Source organism: Chanodichthys erythropterus, chromosome 18, assembly GCF_024489055.1.
Source record: "Chanodichthys erythropterus isolate Z2021 chromosome 18, ASM2448905v1, whole genome shotgun sequence".
Taxonomy (NCBI): domain Eukaryota; kingdom Metazoa; phylum Chordata; class Actinopteri; order Cypriniformes; family Xenocyprididae; genus Chanodichthys; species Chanodichthys erythropterus.
This window is the reverse complement of record NC_090238.1, coordinates 37,549,105-37,566,737: the sequence shown is the minus strand read 5'-3', so window position 1 is coordinate 37,566,737 and position 17,633 is coordinate 37,549,105. Positions and strand designations below refer to the sequence as shown.

At 40.4% G+C, this 17,633-nt stretch overlaps 3 protein-coding genes across 3 annotated transcripts; all 3 read right to left on the bottom strand.

The window, feature by feature from the left end:
• Positions 1 to 343: 343 nt before the first annotated feature.
• On the bottom strand, positions 344 to 3,139 carry LOC137006460 (zona pellucida sperm-binding protein 3-like). The gene is made up of 8 exons (XM_067367244.1): positions 2,582 to 3,139; positions 2,011 to 2,129; positions 1,829 to 1,932; positions 1,584 to 1,761; positions 845 to 962; positions 682 to 764; positions 488 to 579; positions 344 to 414 (listed from the first exon to the last, which is right to left on the bottom strand). Exons 1-8 carry the CDS (start codon positions 3,137 to 3,139, stop codon positions 344 to 346), a joined length of 1,323 nt encoding a protein of 440 aa, XP_067223345.1.
• A 7,978-nt stretch (positions 3,140 to 11,117) lies between these two features.
• On the bottom strand, positions 11,118 to 13,425 carry LOC137006436 (zona pellucida sperm-binding protein 3-like). The gene is made up of 8 exons (XM_067367203.1): positions 12,864 to 13,425; positions 12,264 to 12,382; positions 12,084 to 12,187; positions 11,824 to 12,001; positions 11,591 to 11,708; positions 11,444 to 11,526; positions 11,262 to 11,353; positions 11,118 to 11,188 (listed from the first exon to the last, which is right to left on the bottom strand). The coding sequence occupies exons 1-8, from the start codon at positions 13,419 to 13,421 to the stop codon at positions 11,118 to 11,120; spliced, it is 1,323 nt and encodes a 440-aa protein (XP_067223304.1). The 5' UTR covers positions 13,422 to 13,425.
• A 2,194-nt stretch (positions 13,426 to 15,619) lies between these two features.
• Positions 15,620 to 17,633, bottom strand: LOC137006693 (zona pellucida sperm-binding protein 3-like). Its single transcript, XM_067367658.1, has 8 exons — positions 17,084 to 17,633; positions 16,800 to 16,918; positions 16,621 to 16,724; positions 16,357 to 16,534; positions 16,125 to 16,242; positions 15,966 to 16,048; positions 15,783 to 15,874; positions 15,620 to 15,709 (listed from the first exon to the last, which is right to left on the bottom strand). The coding sequence occupies exons 1-8, from the start codon at positions 17,627 to 17,629 to the stop codon at positions 15,639 to 15,641; spliced, it is 1,311 nt and encodes a 436-aa protein (XP_067223759.1). The 5' UTR covers positions 17,630 to 17,633; the 3' UTR covers positions 15,620 to 15,638.

The window sequence follows — 17,633 nt, the reverse complement described above, 5'->3', positions numbered from 1 at the left end:
TCTTTCCCCAAATTTTACAATCTAGAAACTAAAAGCTTGTCCATTATAGAAACTTATCTAATAAGATTCTATAAATGGACGAGCTCAAACAATAGTCTAGAGATTATTTGAGTACAGATCAGAACAAAACGAGTTAGTTTTGTACAACCACTAGGGATCGATGTGATCAAGTGTCAGTTGAAGTCGTTTCCCCTTTTATAAAGTCATAGGCTCTTTGAGAGCACAGGAATATGAAAAGGGGACTAAGAGCACAGGAATATGAAAGGGGGACTAGTGCAATTGTCACCCAGACATGAAGAAAAAAAATGACAAGTCATACGTGCAAGGATCAATGATGTCAGATTTATTGAGAAACAGCCTTTCGCTCTTGAACCATTACGGGACCAAGCGATGCCTTGCCTTCCCACTGAACACCTGGAGAAAAAAAAAATAAAATTCAAGCACTTGAAAGTCAAGAGCAACCTTAGGAAGCACAAAAGCTACCAACCTCCATAGGGAGAAGCGGCAAGTTCACCAAAAGGACCACATGTAGAGTCACAGCAACCACAAACTTGGTTGTTTCCATCAGCAGCAAACCACCTGTGTTAAGATACACAGCAACTCCAGCATGAGCAGACTCATCTTTGAAGTCAAAGACTTGGTCTCAAAAAAAAAAAAAAAAAAAAAAAGGGAGAAACATACCCATTGGCGAAGGAACAGGATTTGCTCTGAGCATCACTTGGTACAGAAGCAATAGTTGCCTTCAGAATACATGTTATGTAGAACTGCAAGGGATTACAGAAGTCAAATGTATACATTATATATGTGAAGAGAAGTCAGTCTCACTCATATTCCAAGAACATACAGAAGGACTGGAGCTCTCCTGGAACATAAACGCCTCCAGCTGGAACTGGATCTTGTCCTCCTGGGACCGAGGCATGAAGCGGGAGCTGGAAGCTGTAGCCTTGGCATCCACAAAGCACCTGAGAAGTGGTTACAAAGAACAGTCTCAACTATAGCGTCAAGGCAAGGCAATTTGTATAGCACATGTCATACACAATGGTAATTCAAAGTGCTTTACATAAAGAATAGAACAAGGAATAGAAATAACAAAAAAAACAGTTTTGCCATCTGGATGGAAGAGCTAGGAAGTCTTAGGGAGTTTTTTTATTGTCCATCAGAGTGACTCTAAACGGATCTTCATCACACGACTGCTACCCGTTAAGGCACTTCATACTGATCAAGTTTCAATCTCCCCTTTTGCCAAGACACCTCATACTGCACCATACAGCCCTAAATCACTCTTCCAGGCATATCTATGCAATTCAAATTTCCAAATGGTTTGTCCACTTATCAAAGTTTACCAAATTTTAACCTAATCACAGGCTTTAGTCCTAATTCTCCCAGCTCTTTCAACCAGGCAGCAATATTTAAGATACATTAAAAGTCAGAAATAAGATACATAAGATAATACATAAAAATACAGGAGCAATTAAAAGAATAAAGAGAATATGTATAAGATACAATGAAACTAGACCTTACCCATAACTCTGTGACAAAGTGTTACAAAAGGAGTCCTATAGCATGAAGTTCCATGACCTTACCCATGATTCTCAATGAAGGAATATCTTGGAAGGGAGTTCACATCAGGTCCTGGAGTGGCCACACAGCTGTCCACAAACACACGCAGAGGTACGTGATTGTACACCTTCACAGATGCCTCGATGTTAATAAAGCCACCCAGATAGTAAGAGTTTGAAGGCCTCTGATAGGACCAGTCATCTACCAAAAAAGGGAACTTTTAGGCACAGCCACAATCTCAATGTTAAAGACATAAACCTGTACTAACCCATCATGAGCTTCAGGGAGAACAGCAAGACTTCTTCACCAACCTCCGTTGAGGCATAAGGGACCCATGTTGGCCTCAAGGCACCACTGCTTACATTGTGAAGCCTGTGGTTCATGAAGGTACCCATTAAAATGGTCTCAAAGCTGCACAAGCAGCATGCAGAAAGTCAAAAGACTGCTTACCTTTGATAATGGCATTGAATACCAACAACTGAATCATCGGCCCGGGTAATTGGAGTACCAGCAAGTGCCTCAGGGGTGTAGGTGAGAGAGAAGGTGTAGACAAGCTCATCCTCGGTCATCTGTAAGAGATTGTGGTTACCATGAAGGTCATCCCAAAGACAGTGCACTCTTATTACTACCAATGGGAGAAGTGCATTGTGCAATATGGGGCAACTCCTAAATAAGAGCCAATTGGTATAAAAACACTGCCTTTAGAAGCTTTGGTGTTCCCATTGAAGTGCAGGTCTCAGACTCCGGATTAAATGTGCCGTTCCAGGTTAAAAACTAGCTTTAACACTAGTCATTCTTGTTTAAGCACCATTCATACCATTTATGGGATAGTTCATGTCAGATTTTTGGTTTGGAGAGTTGTTAAAAGGCAAACGGTTTGAGAAATCAGGGTTACACATTCAACCAGGACTGTCTCAGCTGTCCTGGCATTGCTGATACTGCAACAAGTGAACAGACTTTCCTTGAAAGATTTTGGCTATCCTCTGCCACAAACAACCCATTAGGATTAAAAAGTTCTTACCATCAGCACGCTGTTGCAGTCCTGTAGTTCATACTCAAAGATGAGCACCCTAGATGCAGTGTCCTGACCAACAACAGGACATCCACCTAGAGACAGACCAGTTGGCTGGATCAACTGACCATTGCTGAACAAGTCCTGCTGGACCTCTACAAGTACCCGGTTCTCATTACATTGAACCGCTACACTGCTGGGAGTCACAGGTTGCCTCAACTGGAAGTTCATTGCCAACTCGCTCTGGACCTCAGGAACAATGGGATACTTCCAATCCAAAGGCTTCACTGGACCCTGCAACAGCTGCTTCTCCTGAAGACCAAAAGGATCCTGTGAAAGGCTTGTGGAGACTGGACTCAAAGGACTCTGAAACTGAGAAGCCACTTGCAAAGGGTTCCAGACCCCTAGAGGAGAAAGACCAGGACTTCTGGAAGCTGGATCTGATTTCAGCCTCATGCTTCTTGGACTTTGACTGTACCTCAAACTTCCCCATGCATCAGGCAGATCAAATGCAACAATCATAACCAGCACTAACACACCTTGCAGAAGCTCCATTCTAGTAAACATTAACACAAATGCCACAACACACACCAGTGCTTGGCTTGGCCATTTTGTACAGCTTTGAATTATGGTGGCTCCTCCCCTTTTAGCTTAATTGATTAGCTTTGATTCTCCTCTGGACCTGTAGAGTCTATGCATTTGCATAGCACATGAAATAACTATACAAGTATTATTAAAAACAAAAAGAACAATTGAAGGCTTGAGGTTTTAATCTAAAGTAATTTGACAATTAAGAAACTGAGTTTGTCCATTACAGAAACTTCTATAATCTAAAAAGCACCTGAACTCACACAAATGGAGATTATTCATTCATTCAACATCTTTAAAAAACAGATCACATACAAAAGTTGTTAGTTAATTGCTAGATACACACCACAAGATAATCAGGATTATTTTGGGCTGATTTCTCTCCTTCTGTCAATCCTAGGTATGTGCCGATTATCTTGATGGTTCTACAGATTTTCTTCAGGAGTGTTAAAGGTGCCCTTGAATGAAAAGTTGGATTTATCTAGGCATAGTCAAATAACAAGGATTCAGTACATGGAAATGACATACAGTGAGTCTCAAACACCATTGTTTCCTCCGTCTTATATAAATCTCATTTGTGTAAAAGACTTTATAAATGTCTTTATAAAAAGATTTCTTTATAAATTCTTTATAAATCTCTCCAACAGTGTAGCATTAGCCGTTATCCACGGAGCACAGCCTCAAATTCATTCAGAATCAAATGTAAACAATATAACAGCATACAATACTCACATAATCTGACGCATACATGCAGCATACATGACGAACACTTTGTAAAGATCCATTTGAGGGTTATATTAGCTGTGTAAACTTTGTTTATGCACTGTTCAAGGCAAGCGCGAGCTCTGTGGGTGTGGAGCAGGAGAATAAAAGGGCCAGTAGCCCTGAATCAGCTCATTTATAATGATGCCCCAAAATAGGCAGTTAAAAAAATGAATTAAAAAAAAAAAATCTATGGGGTATTTTGAGCTGAAACTTCGCAGACACATTGAGGGGACACCTTAGACTTATATTACATCTTTTAAAAAAAAAGGTTTTAGGGCACCTTTAAGAGTGACTGTATCTGCTTTGAAGAATATCGGAAGCACCCCGACCATGAATCGCAAATATTCAACATGTTGAATATTTACGATCAGAAACCCTGATGCACTGGGGGAAACCCAGAGGACCCAGAGGAGCGTGAAACAATATCCAATCAGAAAGCGAGCTGACAGAAAACAGAAGCATAACAAACACAGTCATGGCGCAGCACAAAGTTAAATGGATTTGGACAGCAATGATGGATTGGATTGAACTTTATTGTCCAGTCTGTTTTCACAGAGAGGAAATTTTTCTTTGACACTGTAACATACATTCACTACTTAGAAATGACATCACACATCAACAACACAATTCTATAATTAAACACTAAGAAAGAAAAATTAAAAATATCAACAGCCATTCTATCATTTCAATTAAAATACTGTACGATTCAAGATAATCACTGCCAATGGAAAAAAAAGATCTTTTATAGACATTTTTTCTACGTCCAGATGGGAGCAATTCAAAAGCAGAGTGAAGAGGATGTGTGTTATCTTTAAAAATCGCAATTGCCATTTTACCCATGAAATGATCGAACAAGCTCTGAAGTGGCTGTTGTTTTTGTCCAGTAATCTTATTTGCTTGATTAATTATTTGTGAGAGTTTGTTCTTTTGTTTTAATGTTAGATTGCCGTACCATGAAACAATATTATATGTGAGAATACTCTCTATCATTGATCGATATAACATGGTTAGGGTCTGCTGACCGATATTAAAGCTTCTCAGTTTCCTGAGGAGACCCAAGCGTTGTCGTGCTTTTTTATGAATGTACTCCACATTATTTTCAAAATTAAGTTTCTCATCTATAATTGTACCCAAATATTTAAAATTCGAGACCTGCTCTACAGTTTTTTCCTTTATAACAACTGGTTTATATTCAGATACGGTATCTACTCTTCTCAACTGATTTCTCAAACATAGCTCCTTTGTCTTTTCAATATTAAGATATAAAAAACTACTCTCAAACCAACAAATAATACTGTCAATATACTGAAAATATGAGGTGCAGTTCATTTCTTTCTGACATGAAACCAATGCCATATCATCGGCATATTTTATAAGGGTAAGGTTATCGTCATTGCACTTCAGTTCATTTATGTATACGGAAAAAAGTATTGGAGACAGTACACATCCCTGCGGTACCCCAGTATCTAAAACCAAGCAATCCGACATAACATTATTAACACAAACTCGCTGAGGGCGACCTTTTAAAAACTCCTTAATCCATATAATCATCCAACTACTAGCACCTGACTCATAGAGGCGCTTTAAAAGAAGATGAGGTTGGACAGTATTGAAAGCGGATGAGAAATCCATGAAGAGTATTCGAACATAGGAATTTGAATTATCTAGATGATTTTGAACCTTATTTAAAAGAGTAAGAGAGGCATCCACAGTGCTCCTATTTGCCCGATAGGCAAATTGCATGGGGTCTATGCATGTCTCGATTTGGGATAACACTTCCTTACATACTATGCGCACCATACATTTACACAGAATAGATGGGAGTACGATTGGGCGAAAGTCTTTGAGAGATTTAGCATTAGGTATTTTCGGCACCGGGATGACAATGGAATTCTTCCAGGCTAATGGTACAAAACCATTGTTCAGGAAGATTTGAAATAACCTTGTACACACATGTCCAAGTTGTGCTGCACATTCTTTCAGGACTTTCCCCTTCAGGCCATCTGGGCCAGATGCCTTATACGATTTAACTTTACGAAGCACTGTGACAACCTCCCTCTCCTGTATAATCATAGGCTGTGATTGAGTCATGATCATCATTAATTCATTACTAACAGACAAATCATCATCATTAAAATCATTATCAAATCGTGAATAAAAAATATTAAAATTATTTGCAAGAACATGAGGGTCTTCATGTTTTTGAACTCTTTTCTTTTGTCTACCCATCATTGTATTTAAACCCTTCCATGCATCTCTTACATTTCCCGTTTTTAATTTCTCTTCAACATTCTCTTTATATTCATTCTGTGCATCTTTTATCTTACGTTTTACTGCTTTGTTTAACTCTTTTACTTTCTGCTGATCATTCTGCAAGAAGGCAATTTTCTTCATGTTTAGGTAATGTTTCAGATCTTTGTTAATCCACGGCTTATTATTTGGATAGACTCTAATATTCTTTGTTTGAACCACTGAATTTACACAGAAATTAACATAACAGGTTATTGTATCATTCAAAAATTCATGATTACTACAACAGTCATCATCGTTAAAAAATAAGTCCCATTCAGTGCACTCAAAAGAGCCTCTTAGCTTTTCTATTTCGTCCCTGGACCACGTTTGAACCTGCTGAACGGCAGGCTTGATCCTCTTTAAAAGCTGCCTGTATTTTGGTAACAGATGAATAACGTTGTGATCCGAACGTCCCAGAGGTGGATATAGCTTTGGCACATATGCACCTTCCACGTTACCAAAGCATTTGTCCAGAGTCTTAACCAGTCTTGTCGGACAGGTTACATATTGCTCAAGATTTGGCAACAGCGTAGATACATTGCATTTATTAAAATCTCCAAGCAAGAAGACTGGGTCATCGGCAGAATTGCAAAGCGCTCTGTTGTAACTAGCAGCTATGCATTCAGCAGCAAGTGCAAAGTTTGGTCCTGGCACATAGACTAAGATAATTGTTATTTGTCCGAATTCGCGAGGCAAGTAGTATGGCCTGAAAGACACAGTCGTGAGCAGAGCAATGTGTTTCACGTACCGTAATATTATTCGCCCACCTGCTACTAACAAACATACACAGTCCTCCTCCGATTGTTTTAGTTGACTTGGCACTGTCGCGGTCCAGACGGATTAATGAGTATCCTTCCAAGTGTATGTTGTCAATCGCCTCCGTCAACCATGTCTCCGTAATGCAGATCAGGTTAGCTCTTTTAAAATCTCTGTTGTATTTCACCAATGCTGTAAGTTCAAGCATTTTATTTTGAAGCGAGCGAGCATTAGTTAAAGTTATTGTAGGAAGAGGAAACCGACTGCCGCGAGATTTAAGTCTGTTTCGGATTCCGCCTCTAGAGCCCTTCCGTTTTGTTTTCTTCTTTCTGTTTGTTGTGTGGATGGAACAAACTATTTCGGAAGGTTCATGAAAGAACTTTGGTGGGGTTCTAACATTGTGTCGGAATCTCAACAGATCTTCGCGGCTGTAAAACATTGTCCTCATTAATCCATTGTTCCTTAGATTTCCCAAATCCACTCCATCTTCCAACGCAGACACACAGTCTATAGCGCATTTTAGAATCCAGAACACAACGATTATCTTAAAAAGCATATTGCTTTTAAAACGTGGACTGTTTAAACAATTTAAAACAAACAAGCAAGCAAACACACGAGCACACCAGTGTCTGGGGTCAGCACTTGCGCATGCGCCCCCTGGATGGAGGATCAGCTTGTTGATTTGTGGCAACAGCATGAGTGTTTATACAACGTGTCCCGTAAAACATACCAAAATCATTCCAAACACTATCAATGCAATTTCTTCCTGCCTATCGTCCGTCATGTTTACTCTGAAGTCTCAAGAGATTTTGCAAGACTTCCTTTGTTCACAGTCAGGACTCTGGTTGAAAATCTGTTCATGTGGTGTGCTGTCTTTGTCACACCACACACTGTAGGTGTTTTTTTTTGTCCTCATATTTGTGGTCTCGCACATTTTGAAAATCGTATAAGTTTTCAATAATCTTTTAGTGTGTACCCAGCATAATCTGAGAACAATCCCACCTCCTCAAAAAAAAAAAAAAAAAAAAAAAAATTAAAGGCTTAAATGACTATAATGTTATTAAAGGAACACTCCACTTTTTTGAAAATAGGCTCATTTTCCAACTCCCCTAGAGTTAAACAGTTGAGTTTTACCGTTTTCGCGTTCTCGCAATGATATCACGCAGCGTCTCTCACAAACGTCTCCATGGTTGCAAGGCACGTTCCCTGTGCAAGCAGGGGCTCACAGGTGCTGCGTAATATCATTGCACTGCTGCAGCCATGGAACGGCAGCAAAGTTCCTTGATTATTACGCCTGAATGAGAGTATAGTTCCTAGCCATATCAGCCTAGAAAATCACAACTTTTTATTTTCCGTCGGTCTTAGTACACGATTTAACTACAGAAGAGTCAAGTTTTAAATAGGAAAAATATCAAAAGTCTTTGGTCATTTTTAAACGCGATGCTAACGGTCTAATCAGATTCAATGAACTATGCTAAGCTATGCTAAAAGTTGTACCGCCAGAACCGGAGATCGGCTGAATGGATTCGAAAACGGTTAAACTCAACTGTTTAACTCTAGGGGAGTTGGAAAATGAGCCTATTTTCAAAAAAAGTGGAGTGTTCCTTTAAAATGTTAATGTTGAAAAATTTGGGAAGCACTAGGCTACCTGTTTCAGCCGCATATATGCCCATTGAAAATGAATGCATTTTATTACAATGCAAATACATTAAAGAACAATATATGTGTACTACTAAGCATTAACATGTGTTTCATGGAGCAGAAGATTTGACGTCTACATGCCTGTAAGTATTGTAATAGTGCAAAAAGTCAAACTTAGCTGCAAGAATTCTGTGAGGAATTTAATTTCAGCTTACAGCCAAATGATCTTTGAAGATCGTTGTATCACAATATTACAATTCAATTACAATTTTTTTAATCGATTAAAGGCGGGATAGCCGGAATTGCGCTGAATGGCACACAACAAAAGCGCCCTCTCACGTGATCAGTTCTCTTTGCACCTGAATAGTCAAATACACGCAAACACAGATATCTGCTATGACCAGTGTTGGGGGTAACGAGTTACAAAGTTAGTATAGCCTACTTATCACAATGTTGTCAATCGCAAACACTAATTTATTCAAACATCTCTCTACTGAACTGCGTACTGTAGCTTAATTTGTGGAGGATGAAGAGAAAGCACCCGTTTGATATATGAGCCAGTAGTGGAGAAATAACTTTTAAAGAAATAATCTTTGATTAACCCCAACACTGGCTATGTCCTCCTTGCTGGAGTGTGATGTGATTTGTGTCATGTGCAGGTGTGATGGATAGTGTACAAACCAATAGGGTGCCGGAATGGTATATGTTTTTACTTCTCATCTAACCACAATAAAATTCACTCTATCCAGATGGCACGATTTATCTGGATAGTTTTTTTTTTATTATTTAAATGACAAGCTGGAATGAAAACAAGCTGAAATGAAATGGGGGTAACAATGCTATTTTTAAAATGTAAGGAGTAGAAAGTATTGCATGAAAATGTAAGTAGTAGAAGTAAAAAGTCAGCTGAAAAATTACTCCAGTAAAGTATAGATACCCAAAATTTCTACTTAAGGTAATAAAGTGTTTGTACTTTGTCACTTGACACCTCTGCTGACACACTGAGAGGGCATTTACACAACTGAAAAACGAATGCTCTATGCATTCTGGTCATTCATTTACAGAACAGCAGCCTTTTGGGGGGCCAATAATGCAAACTTTTCAAAATGGGTTTAGGTGCAAGTTTTTGAAAACAGTACAATTATTGTCTCTAACCTATAAAAACATGAATTAGTGAAAGTGGTAACATCATGCACATTACTTTAGAACCTGTAAGACTCATTCACTCCTTGTTTTCCTGTAGGGTTTTATAACAGGGTTTTTCAATGAGTAAAAATAAAGCCTGTGCTAAACAACTTGACAAAACATTGTTTTACAACGTGCCAAACTGCCTAATTACTTACTAAAATGTTTTAAAAAATGAACTGCTTCAAAATTCACCTCACAATGGGTGTGTAATCTACATTGTAGAACAAATTGTCAAAGTATTGTCAAGTTGCGTTTACCACAAGCTTTTACACAAAAACCCCCACAGGAAAAAACTCAAAGGAAACAGCAGGGAATTAGTCTCCTGGGTTCTGATGTCATACCTGCACCACTCTATAGGCACACAGTGTTTTACACGTCATTGCCAACTACTGGCTTGGCAGCAGAAAACAGTCATTTTCACAGATGTGAACAGTGTTTGACAATGTTGTCTGGACATGAAACACTTCAAAAGGAGGTAAAAAAAAAGAAAGTCCATTGTAGTACATTTGTGTAAACACTTACCCTGCGTCTCAATCCACACCCTAGGTCAGTATAGTGTAAATTAATGTGGCCAGCTCCCTTATTAGTGCCTTGACTACTGAACCAGGGAGCTGACTGAGACCCACACGTAATGGAGCACTCACCTAGTGAGCTTATGATCTGAATAAGGAGTTAAGTGAGAAATACAAGGGATATGCCAGGACTGAAAACCACTACACTAGCAAATGAGAAGTCACTAGAAGTGCTTTAATCCAGGTTCTTTCCCCAATCTAGAAACTGACAGCTTGTCCATGATAGAAACTCTAAAGCACCAAAGCTCAAGTATGATAGTCTAGAGCAGTGGTCTCAAACTCAAATTCTGGAAGGCCACAGCTCTGCGCCAACCCTAAATCAAAACACCTGATCCAGCTAATCAAGGTCTTCAAGATTACGAGAAACTTCCAAGTGGTGAGCTGGAGCTAAACTGTGCAAAGCTGTGGCCCTCCAGGAATTGAGTTTGAAACCACTAGTCTAGATATTCATAAAGTACAGAGTACAGATCAGAAGGAATCTAGTTTTGTACAACCACTAGGGCTCAATATGAGCTTCAGTGGAGGAGAGGGAAAAAAAAAAAAAAAAAAAAAAAAGAACCTATAGAGAAATATTTAAAATTCAGTAATGCTACGGTTGCATGATATATGGGACTTGCAGAGGTTCAGTATGACAATTTCGCCACATTGGCAGAATGAGTCACTGTTTCAGGGTCAAAAGCAGTTAAACCAGACACGAAGCAAAATGACTAGTCAGATACATGCAAGGATCAATGAAGTTAAATTTATTGAGAAACAGCCTTTCGCTCTTGAACCATTACGGGACCAAGTGATGCCTTGCCTTCCCACTGAACACCTAGAAGAAAACCAAAACAAATTCGAGCACTTGAAAGTCAAGAGCAACCTTAGGAAGCACAAAAACTACCAACCTCCAAAGGGAGCAGCAGCAAATCCACCATCAGGACCACATGTTGAGTCACAGCAACCACAAACTTGGTTGTTTCCATCAGCAGCAAACCACCTGTAACCGTAGACATGCCAGCTTCAACATGAGCAAAGTCAACTTCGAAGTCAAAGACCTAAAGTCAAAAGTTAAGAGGGTGAAATGTACCCATTAGCGAAGGAACAGGATTTGCGCTGAGCATCACTTGGTACAGAAGCAATAGTGGCCTTCAGAATACAGGTTATATAGATCTGCAAGGGATGACAAGTCACATACACAGATTGGTAGTTAACACATGATATTCTTAGTACATACATAAGGACTGGAGCCCTCCTGGAACATAAACGCCTCCAGCTGGAACTGGATCTTGTCCTCCTGGGACCGAGGCATGAAGCGGGAGCTGGAAGCTGTAGCCTTGGCATCCACAAAGCACCTGAGAAGTGGTTACAAAGAACTCATGAATATCAACTATCAAGCAACTTGACCTAACCCATGACTCTGACAGAGTTACAAAAGAGTCCTATAAAAACCAAGTGCCATGACCTTACCCGTGATTCTCAATGAAGGAATATCTCGGGAGAGAGTTCACATCTGGTCCTTGAGTGGCCACACAGCTGTCCACAAACACACGCAGAGGTACGTGATTGTACACCTTCACAGATGCCTCGATGTTAATAAAGCCACCCAGATAGTAAGAGTTTGAAGGCCTCTGATAGGACCAGTCATCTACACAAAAAAAAAAAAAAAAAAAAAAAAAAAATTAGGCACAGCCACAATTATAAGGTTAAAGATATAAACCTGTACTAACCCATCATGAGCTTCAGGGAGAACAGCAAGACTTCTTCACCAACCTCCGTTGAGGCATAAGGGACCCATGTTGGCCTCAAGGCATCACTGCTTACGTTTTGAAGTCTGTGGTTCATGAAGGTACCAATTAGATGGTCTCAAAGCTGCACAAGCAGCATGCAGAAAGTCAGAGTCCACTTACCTTTGATAATGGCATTGAATGCCAACAACTGCACCATCTGCCTGGGTAATTGGAGTTCCAGCAAGTGCCTCAGGGGTGTAGGTAAGAGAGAAGGTGTAGACAAGCTCATCCTCATTCATCTGGAAGAGATTGGTTACCATGAAGATCATCCCAAAGACAGTGCACTAATCTTACTTTGGGAGAAAGTGCATTGTGCAACATGTTGGAATAACTCAAGAGCCAGTTGGTCATTTAAAAAAAAAAAAAAAAAACCCTGCCCTTAGAAGCGTTGGGGTTGCTATAGAGCAGTGCACATCTCAAACTTGGGATCAAAAATTTGCTGTTCCAGGTTTAAAACCTGCTTTAGACACTACTAGAACAAGTTATTGTTTAAGCACCATTCATAACATTTATGGGATAGGTCATGTCAGATTGTTTTTGGTTTGAGGAGTTATTTAAAAAGGAAAGCGGTTTAAGAAATCAAGGTTTACACAGTCAAACAGATAGGACGGTCTCAGCTGCCCTGGCATTGCAGATACTGCAACAATTGAACAGACTTTCCTTGAAAGACTTTGGCTATCCTCTGCCACAAACAAACCATTAAGATTAAAGAGTTCTTACCATCTGCACGCTGTTGCAGTCCTGTAGTTCATACTCAAAGATTAGCACCCTAGACTCAGTGTCCTGACCAACAACAGGACATCCACCTAGAGACAGACCAGTTGGCTGGATCAACTGACCATTGCTGAACAAGTCCTGCTGGACCTCTACAAGTACCCGGTTCTCATTGCATTGAACCGCTACACTGCTGGGAGTCACAGGTTGCCTCAACTGGAAGTTCACCCCCAACTCTCTCTGCACCTCAGGAACAATGGGATACTTCCAATCCAAAGGCTTCACTGGACCCTCCAACAGCTGCTTCTCCTGAAGACCAAAAGGATCCTGTGCAAGGTTTCTTGAGACAGAACTCAGAGGACTCTGAAACTGAGAAGCCACTTGCAAAGGGTTCCAGAGCCCTAGAGGAGAAAGACCAGGACTTCTGGAAGCTGGATCTGATTTCAGCCTCATGCTTCTTGGACTTTGACTGTACCTCAAACTTCCCCATGCATCAGGCAGATCAAACGCAACAAGCACAACCACCACTAACACACCTTGCAGAAGCTCCATGCTAACAAACATGAACACAAATGCCACAACAAACACCAGAGTTCTTGGCTTGTCCATTTTTTACAGCTTTGAGTTAAGGTGGCTCCTCCCCTTTTAGCTTAATTGATTACCTTTGATTCTCCCCTGGACCTGTAGAGTTTATGCATTAGCAACTGAGAATGTTCTATAATGTCACTAGCCAACAGAACACTTGAGGTTTTAATCTAAAGTAATTTGACATTTAAGAAACTGAGTTTGACCATTATAGAAACATTGTATAATGTAAAAAGCACGTTGACGAATAGACGCATAGGCCCTGATCACAAATCATAAATACTCAATCAGAAATCCTGATGCGTTTGGGGAAAATCCCGAGGACAAACGCATGCACGCTCTAGGGATTATCACATGAAATGAAACGATATCCAATCAGAAAGCGAGCTGACAGAAGCATAACAAACACAGTCATGGCGCAGCACAAAGTTAAATGGATTTGGACAGCAAATATGGAGGATCAGCTTGTTGATATGTGGCAACAGCATGAGTGTTTATACAACGTGTCCCGTAAAACATACCAAAATCATTCCAAACACTATCAATGCAATTTATTCCTGCTTATATGTCATGTTTACTCTGAATTCTTGATAGATTTTGCAAGACTTCCCTTGTCCACAGTCAGGACTCTGGTTGAAAATCTGTTCATGTGGTGTGCTGTCTTTGTCACACCACACACTGTAGGAGCAAAACTGTTAAATCTAGGAATTTTTTTTTTTTTTTTTTTTTTTTTTTGTCCTTATATTTGTGGTCTCAAATTTTGAAAATCTTATACATTTTCAAAAATCTTTTAGTGTACCCAGCATTATCTGATACATTGAGAGGGCATTTACATGACTAAACTGAACACTCTTTATGCATTCTGGTCATTCATTTACAGAACAGCAGTGTTTTGGGGATCTAATAACACAAATTTTTGAAAATGGGTTTCAAAGTGCACGTTTTTGAAAACAATACAATTATTGTCTCCATGTAAACTATAAAAACATGAATTAGTGAAAGTCAAGTCACCTTTATTTATATAGCGCTTTTTACAATGCAGATTGTGTCAAAGCAGCTTTACATTGATAGCTGGTACATAATTTTGGCTGCACAGCAGCTCTTAAATAAGTGTCAATGCAGGCAGATCAGAAGCACTGTTGAATAAATGTCAAGAATACTATTGAATATCAAATGTCCCAACTATGCAAGCCAAAGGCAAAAGCGGCAAAGAACCCAAACTCTAAACAAGTGGCAAATAGGTGTTAAAATGGAGAGAAAAAAAAACCTTGGGAGAAACCAGGCTTAGTCGGGGGGCCAGTTCTCCTCTGGTGAACAGTGCTTTGTTACAATCAGGTTGCTATCATAAGTCTGATAGGATCACAACAAAGTATTTCAGAAAGTGGTGATGTGCATTATGTCAGAACCTGTAAGACTAATTTGCTGTTTGTTTTCCCTATAGGGTTTTATAATGGGGTTTCTCAAGGAGTAAAAAAAAGCCTTTGCTAAGCAACTTGACAAAACTGTTTTACAACGTACACACTCATGTGCCAAACCGCCTTACCTGTTTTTTTTTTTTTAAAACTGCTTCAAAATTCACTTTTCCACTAGGACACAAATCAGTATATTGTAAATTAATGTGGCTAGCCCCCTTATCAGTGCCCTGACTACTGAACTAGGGAGCTGAATGAGACCCATGCTTAGTTCAGTTAATGGAGCACTCACCTAATGAGCTGATAATCTGAATCCGTGTTAAGTGAGAAATACAAGGGATATGCCAGGACTGAAAACCTCTGCATTAGCAAGTGAGAACTCACTAGAATGCTTTAATCCATGGTCTTTCCCAATTTCCCCCCCCCCATCAAGAAACTGACAGTTTCTATCATGGACAAGCTGTCATCTACAAAGCCCCTGAGAGCAAACAAATTATAGTCCAGTCATAAATATTTATGACTACAGATCAGAAACAAGTTGGTTTTGTACAGCCACTAGGGCTCAATGTGATCAAGCTTCAGTGGAAGTTGTTTAAAGAACAATATCTTAAAGATGCCTATAGAGAAAGTAACTCCTGTAATGCAACAGCATCCTATATGGGACTTGAAGGTTCAGTAGGACAGTTTCACATTGGCAGAATGAGGAAACAGTTGAGTCAAAAGCAGTTAACCCAGACATGAAGCAAAATGACTAGTCAGATACATGCAAGGATCAATGTCAGATTTATTGAGAAACAGCCTTTTGCTCTTGAACCATTACGGGACCAAGTGATGCCTTGCCTTCCCACTGAATGCCTAGAAGAAAACCAAAACAAGTTTGAGGACTTGAAAGTCAAGAGCAACCTTAGGAAGTGCAGAAGCTACCAACCTCCATAGGGAGAAGCAGCAAATCCACCATCAGGACCACATGTGGAGTCACAGCAACCACAAACTTGGCTGTTTCCATCAGCAGCAAACCACCTGTAACAGTAGACATGCCAGCGTCAACATGAGCAAAGTCAACTTCGAAGTCAAAGACCTAAAGTCAAAAGTTAAGAGGGTGAAAATGTACCCATTAGCGAAGGAACAGGATTTGCGCTGAGCATCACTTGGTACAGAAGCAATAGTGGCCTTCAGAATACAGGTTATGTAGATCTGCAAGGGATGACAGAAGTCACAAAAAAAGCTTGGAAGAGAAGAAGTCGATCTCACTCATATTCTTAGTACATACAGAAGGACTGGAGCCCTCCTGGAACACAAACGCCTCCAGCTGGAACTGGATCTTGTCTTCCTGGGACCGAGGCATGAAGCGGGAGCTGGAAGCTGTAGCCTTGGCATCCACAAAACACCTGAGAAGTTGTTACAAAGAAGTCATGAATATAAACTGTATCAAGCAACTTGACCTAACCCATGACTGACAGCATTACAAAAGAGTCCTATAGAATCAAGTGCCATGACCTTACCCGTGATTCTCAATGAAGGAATATCTAGGAAGTGAGTTCACATCTGGTCCTTGAGTGGCCACACAGCTGTCCACAAACACACGCAGAGGCACATGATTGTACACCTTCACAGACGCCTCAACGTTAATAACGCCACCCAGAAAGTAAGAGTTTGAAGGCCTCTGATAGGACCAGTCATCTACAAAAAAAAAAACAAAAAAAAACAACAACATCATTTTAGGCAGAGCCACAATCACAAGGTTAGAGATATAAACCTGTACTAACCCATCATGAGCTTCAGGGAGAACAGCAAGACTTCTTCACCAACCTCCGTTGAGGCATAAGGGACCCATGTTGGCCTCAAGGCATCACTGCTTACATTTTGAAGTCTGTGGTTCATGAAGGTACCCATTAAATGGTCTCAGCAGCACAAGCAGCATGCAGAAAGTCAAAAGACTGCTTACCTTTGATAATGGCATTGAATGCCAACAACTGCACCATCAGCCCGGGTGATTGGAGTACCAGCAAGTGCCTCAGGGGTGTAGGTAAGCGAGAAGGTGTAGACAAGCTCATCCTCATTAATCTGTAAAAAAAAAAAAGTTGGGGTTACCAAGATCACCCCAAAGATGGTGCACTGATAGGACTTCGTCTCAGCTGCCCTGGCACTGCAACAATTGAACAGACTTTCCTTGAAAGACTTTGGCTATCCTCTGCCACAAACAACCCATTAGGATTAAAAAGTTCTTACCATCTGCACGCTGTTGCAGTCCTGTAGTTCATACTCAAAGATGAGCACCCTAGATGCAGTGTCCTGACCAACAACAGGACATCCACCTAAAGACAGACCAGTTGGCTGGATCAACTGACCATTGCTGAACAAGTCCTGCTGGACCTCTACAAGTACCCGGTTCTCATTGCATTGAACAGCGACACTGCTGGGAGTCACAGGTTGCCTCAACTGGAAGTCCACTGCCAACTCTCTCTGCACCTCAGGAACAATGGGATACTTCCAATCCAAAGGCTTCACTGGACCCTCCAACAGCTGCTTCTCCTGAAGACCAAAAGGATCCTGTGCAAGGTGTCTTGAGACAGAACTCAGAGGACTCTGAAACTGAGAAGCCACTTGCAAAGGGTTCCAGAGCCCTAGAGGAGAACGGGCAGGACTGTTGGAAGCTGGATCTGATTTTGGCCTCATGCTTCTTGGACTTTGACTGTACCTCAAACTTCCCCATGCATCAGACAAATCAAATGCAACAAGCACAACCACCACTAACACACCTTGCAGAAGCTCCATTCTA

Excerpts from the sequence above, each read along its gene's own strand:
- LOC137006693 (XM_067367658.1), bottom strand. The coding sequence starts at position 17,629 with ATGGAGCTTCTGCAAGGTGTGTTAGTGGTGGTTGTGCTTGTTGCATTT. Across the intron at positions 16,919-17,083 it reads ACTGCAACAGCGTGCAGATG|ATTAATGAGGATGAGCTTGT; the intron begins GTAAGAACTTTT and ends TTTTTTTTACAG. Across the intron at positions 16,535-16,620 it reads CTCCCTGAAGCTCATGATGG|ATGACTGGTCCTATCAGAGG; the intron begins GTTAGTACAGGT and ends TTTTTTTTGTAG.
- LOC137006460 (XM_067367244.1), bottom strand. The coding sequence starts at position 3,139 with ATGTTTACTAGAATGGAGCTTCTGCAAGGTGTGTTAGTGCTGGTTATG. Across the intron at positions 2,130-2,581 it reads ACTGCAACAGCGTGCTGATG|ATGACCGAGGATGAGCTTGT; the intron begins GTAAGAACTTTT and ends AATCTCTTACAG. Across the intron at positions 1,933-2,010 it reads ATTCAATGCCATTATCAAAG|GCTTCACAATGTAAGCAGTG; the intron begins GTAAGCAGTCTT and ends CATGAACCACAG.
- LOC137006436 (XM_067367203.1), bottom strand. The coding sequence starts at position 13,421 with ATGTTTGTTAGCATGGAGCTTCTGCAAGGTGTGTTAGTGGTGGTTGTG. Across the intron at positions 11,527-11,590 it reads AGGAGGGCTCCAGTCCTTAT|ATCTATATAACCTGTATTCT; the intron begins GTATGTACTAAG and ends CATCCCTTGCAG. Across the intron at positions 11,189-11,261 it reads TGCTGCTGCTCCCTTTGGAG|GTGTTCAGTGGGAAGGCAAG; the intron begins GTTGGTAGTTTT and ends GTTTTCTTCTAG.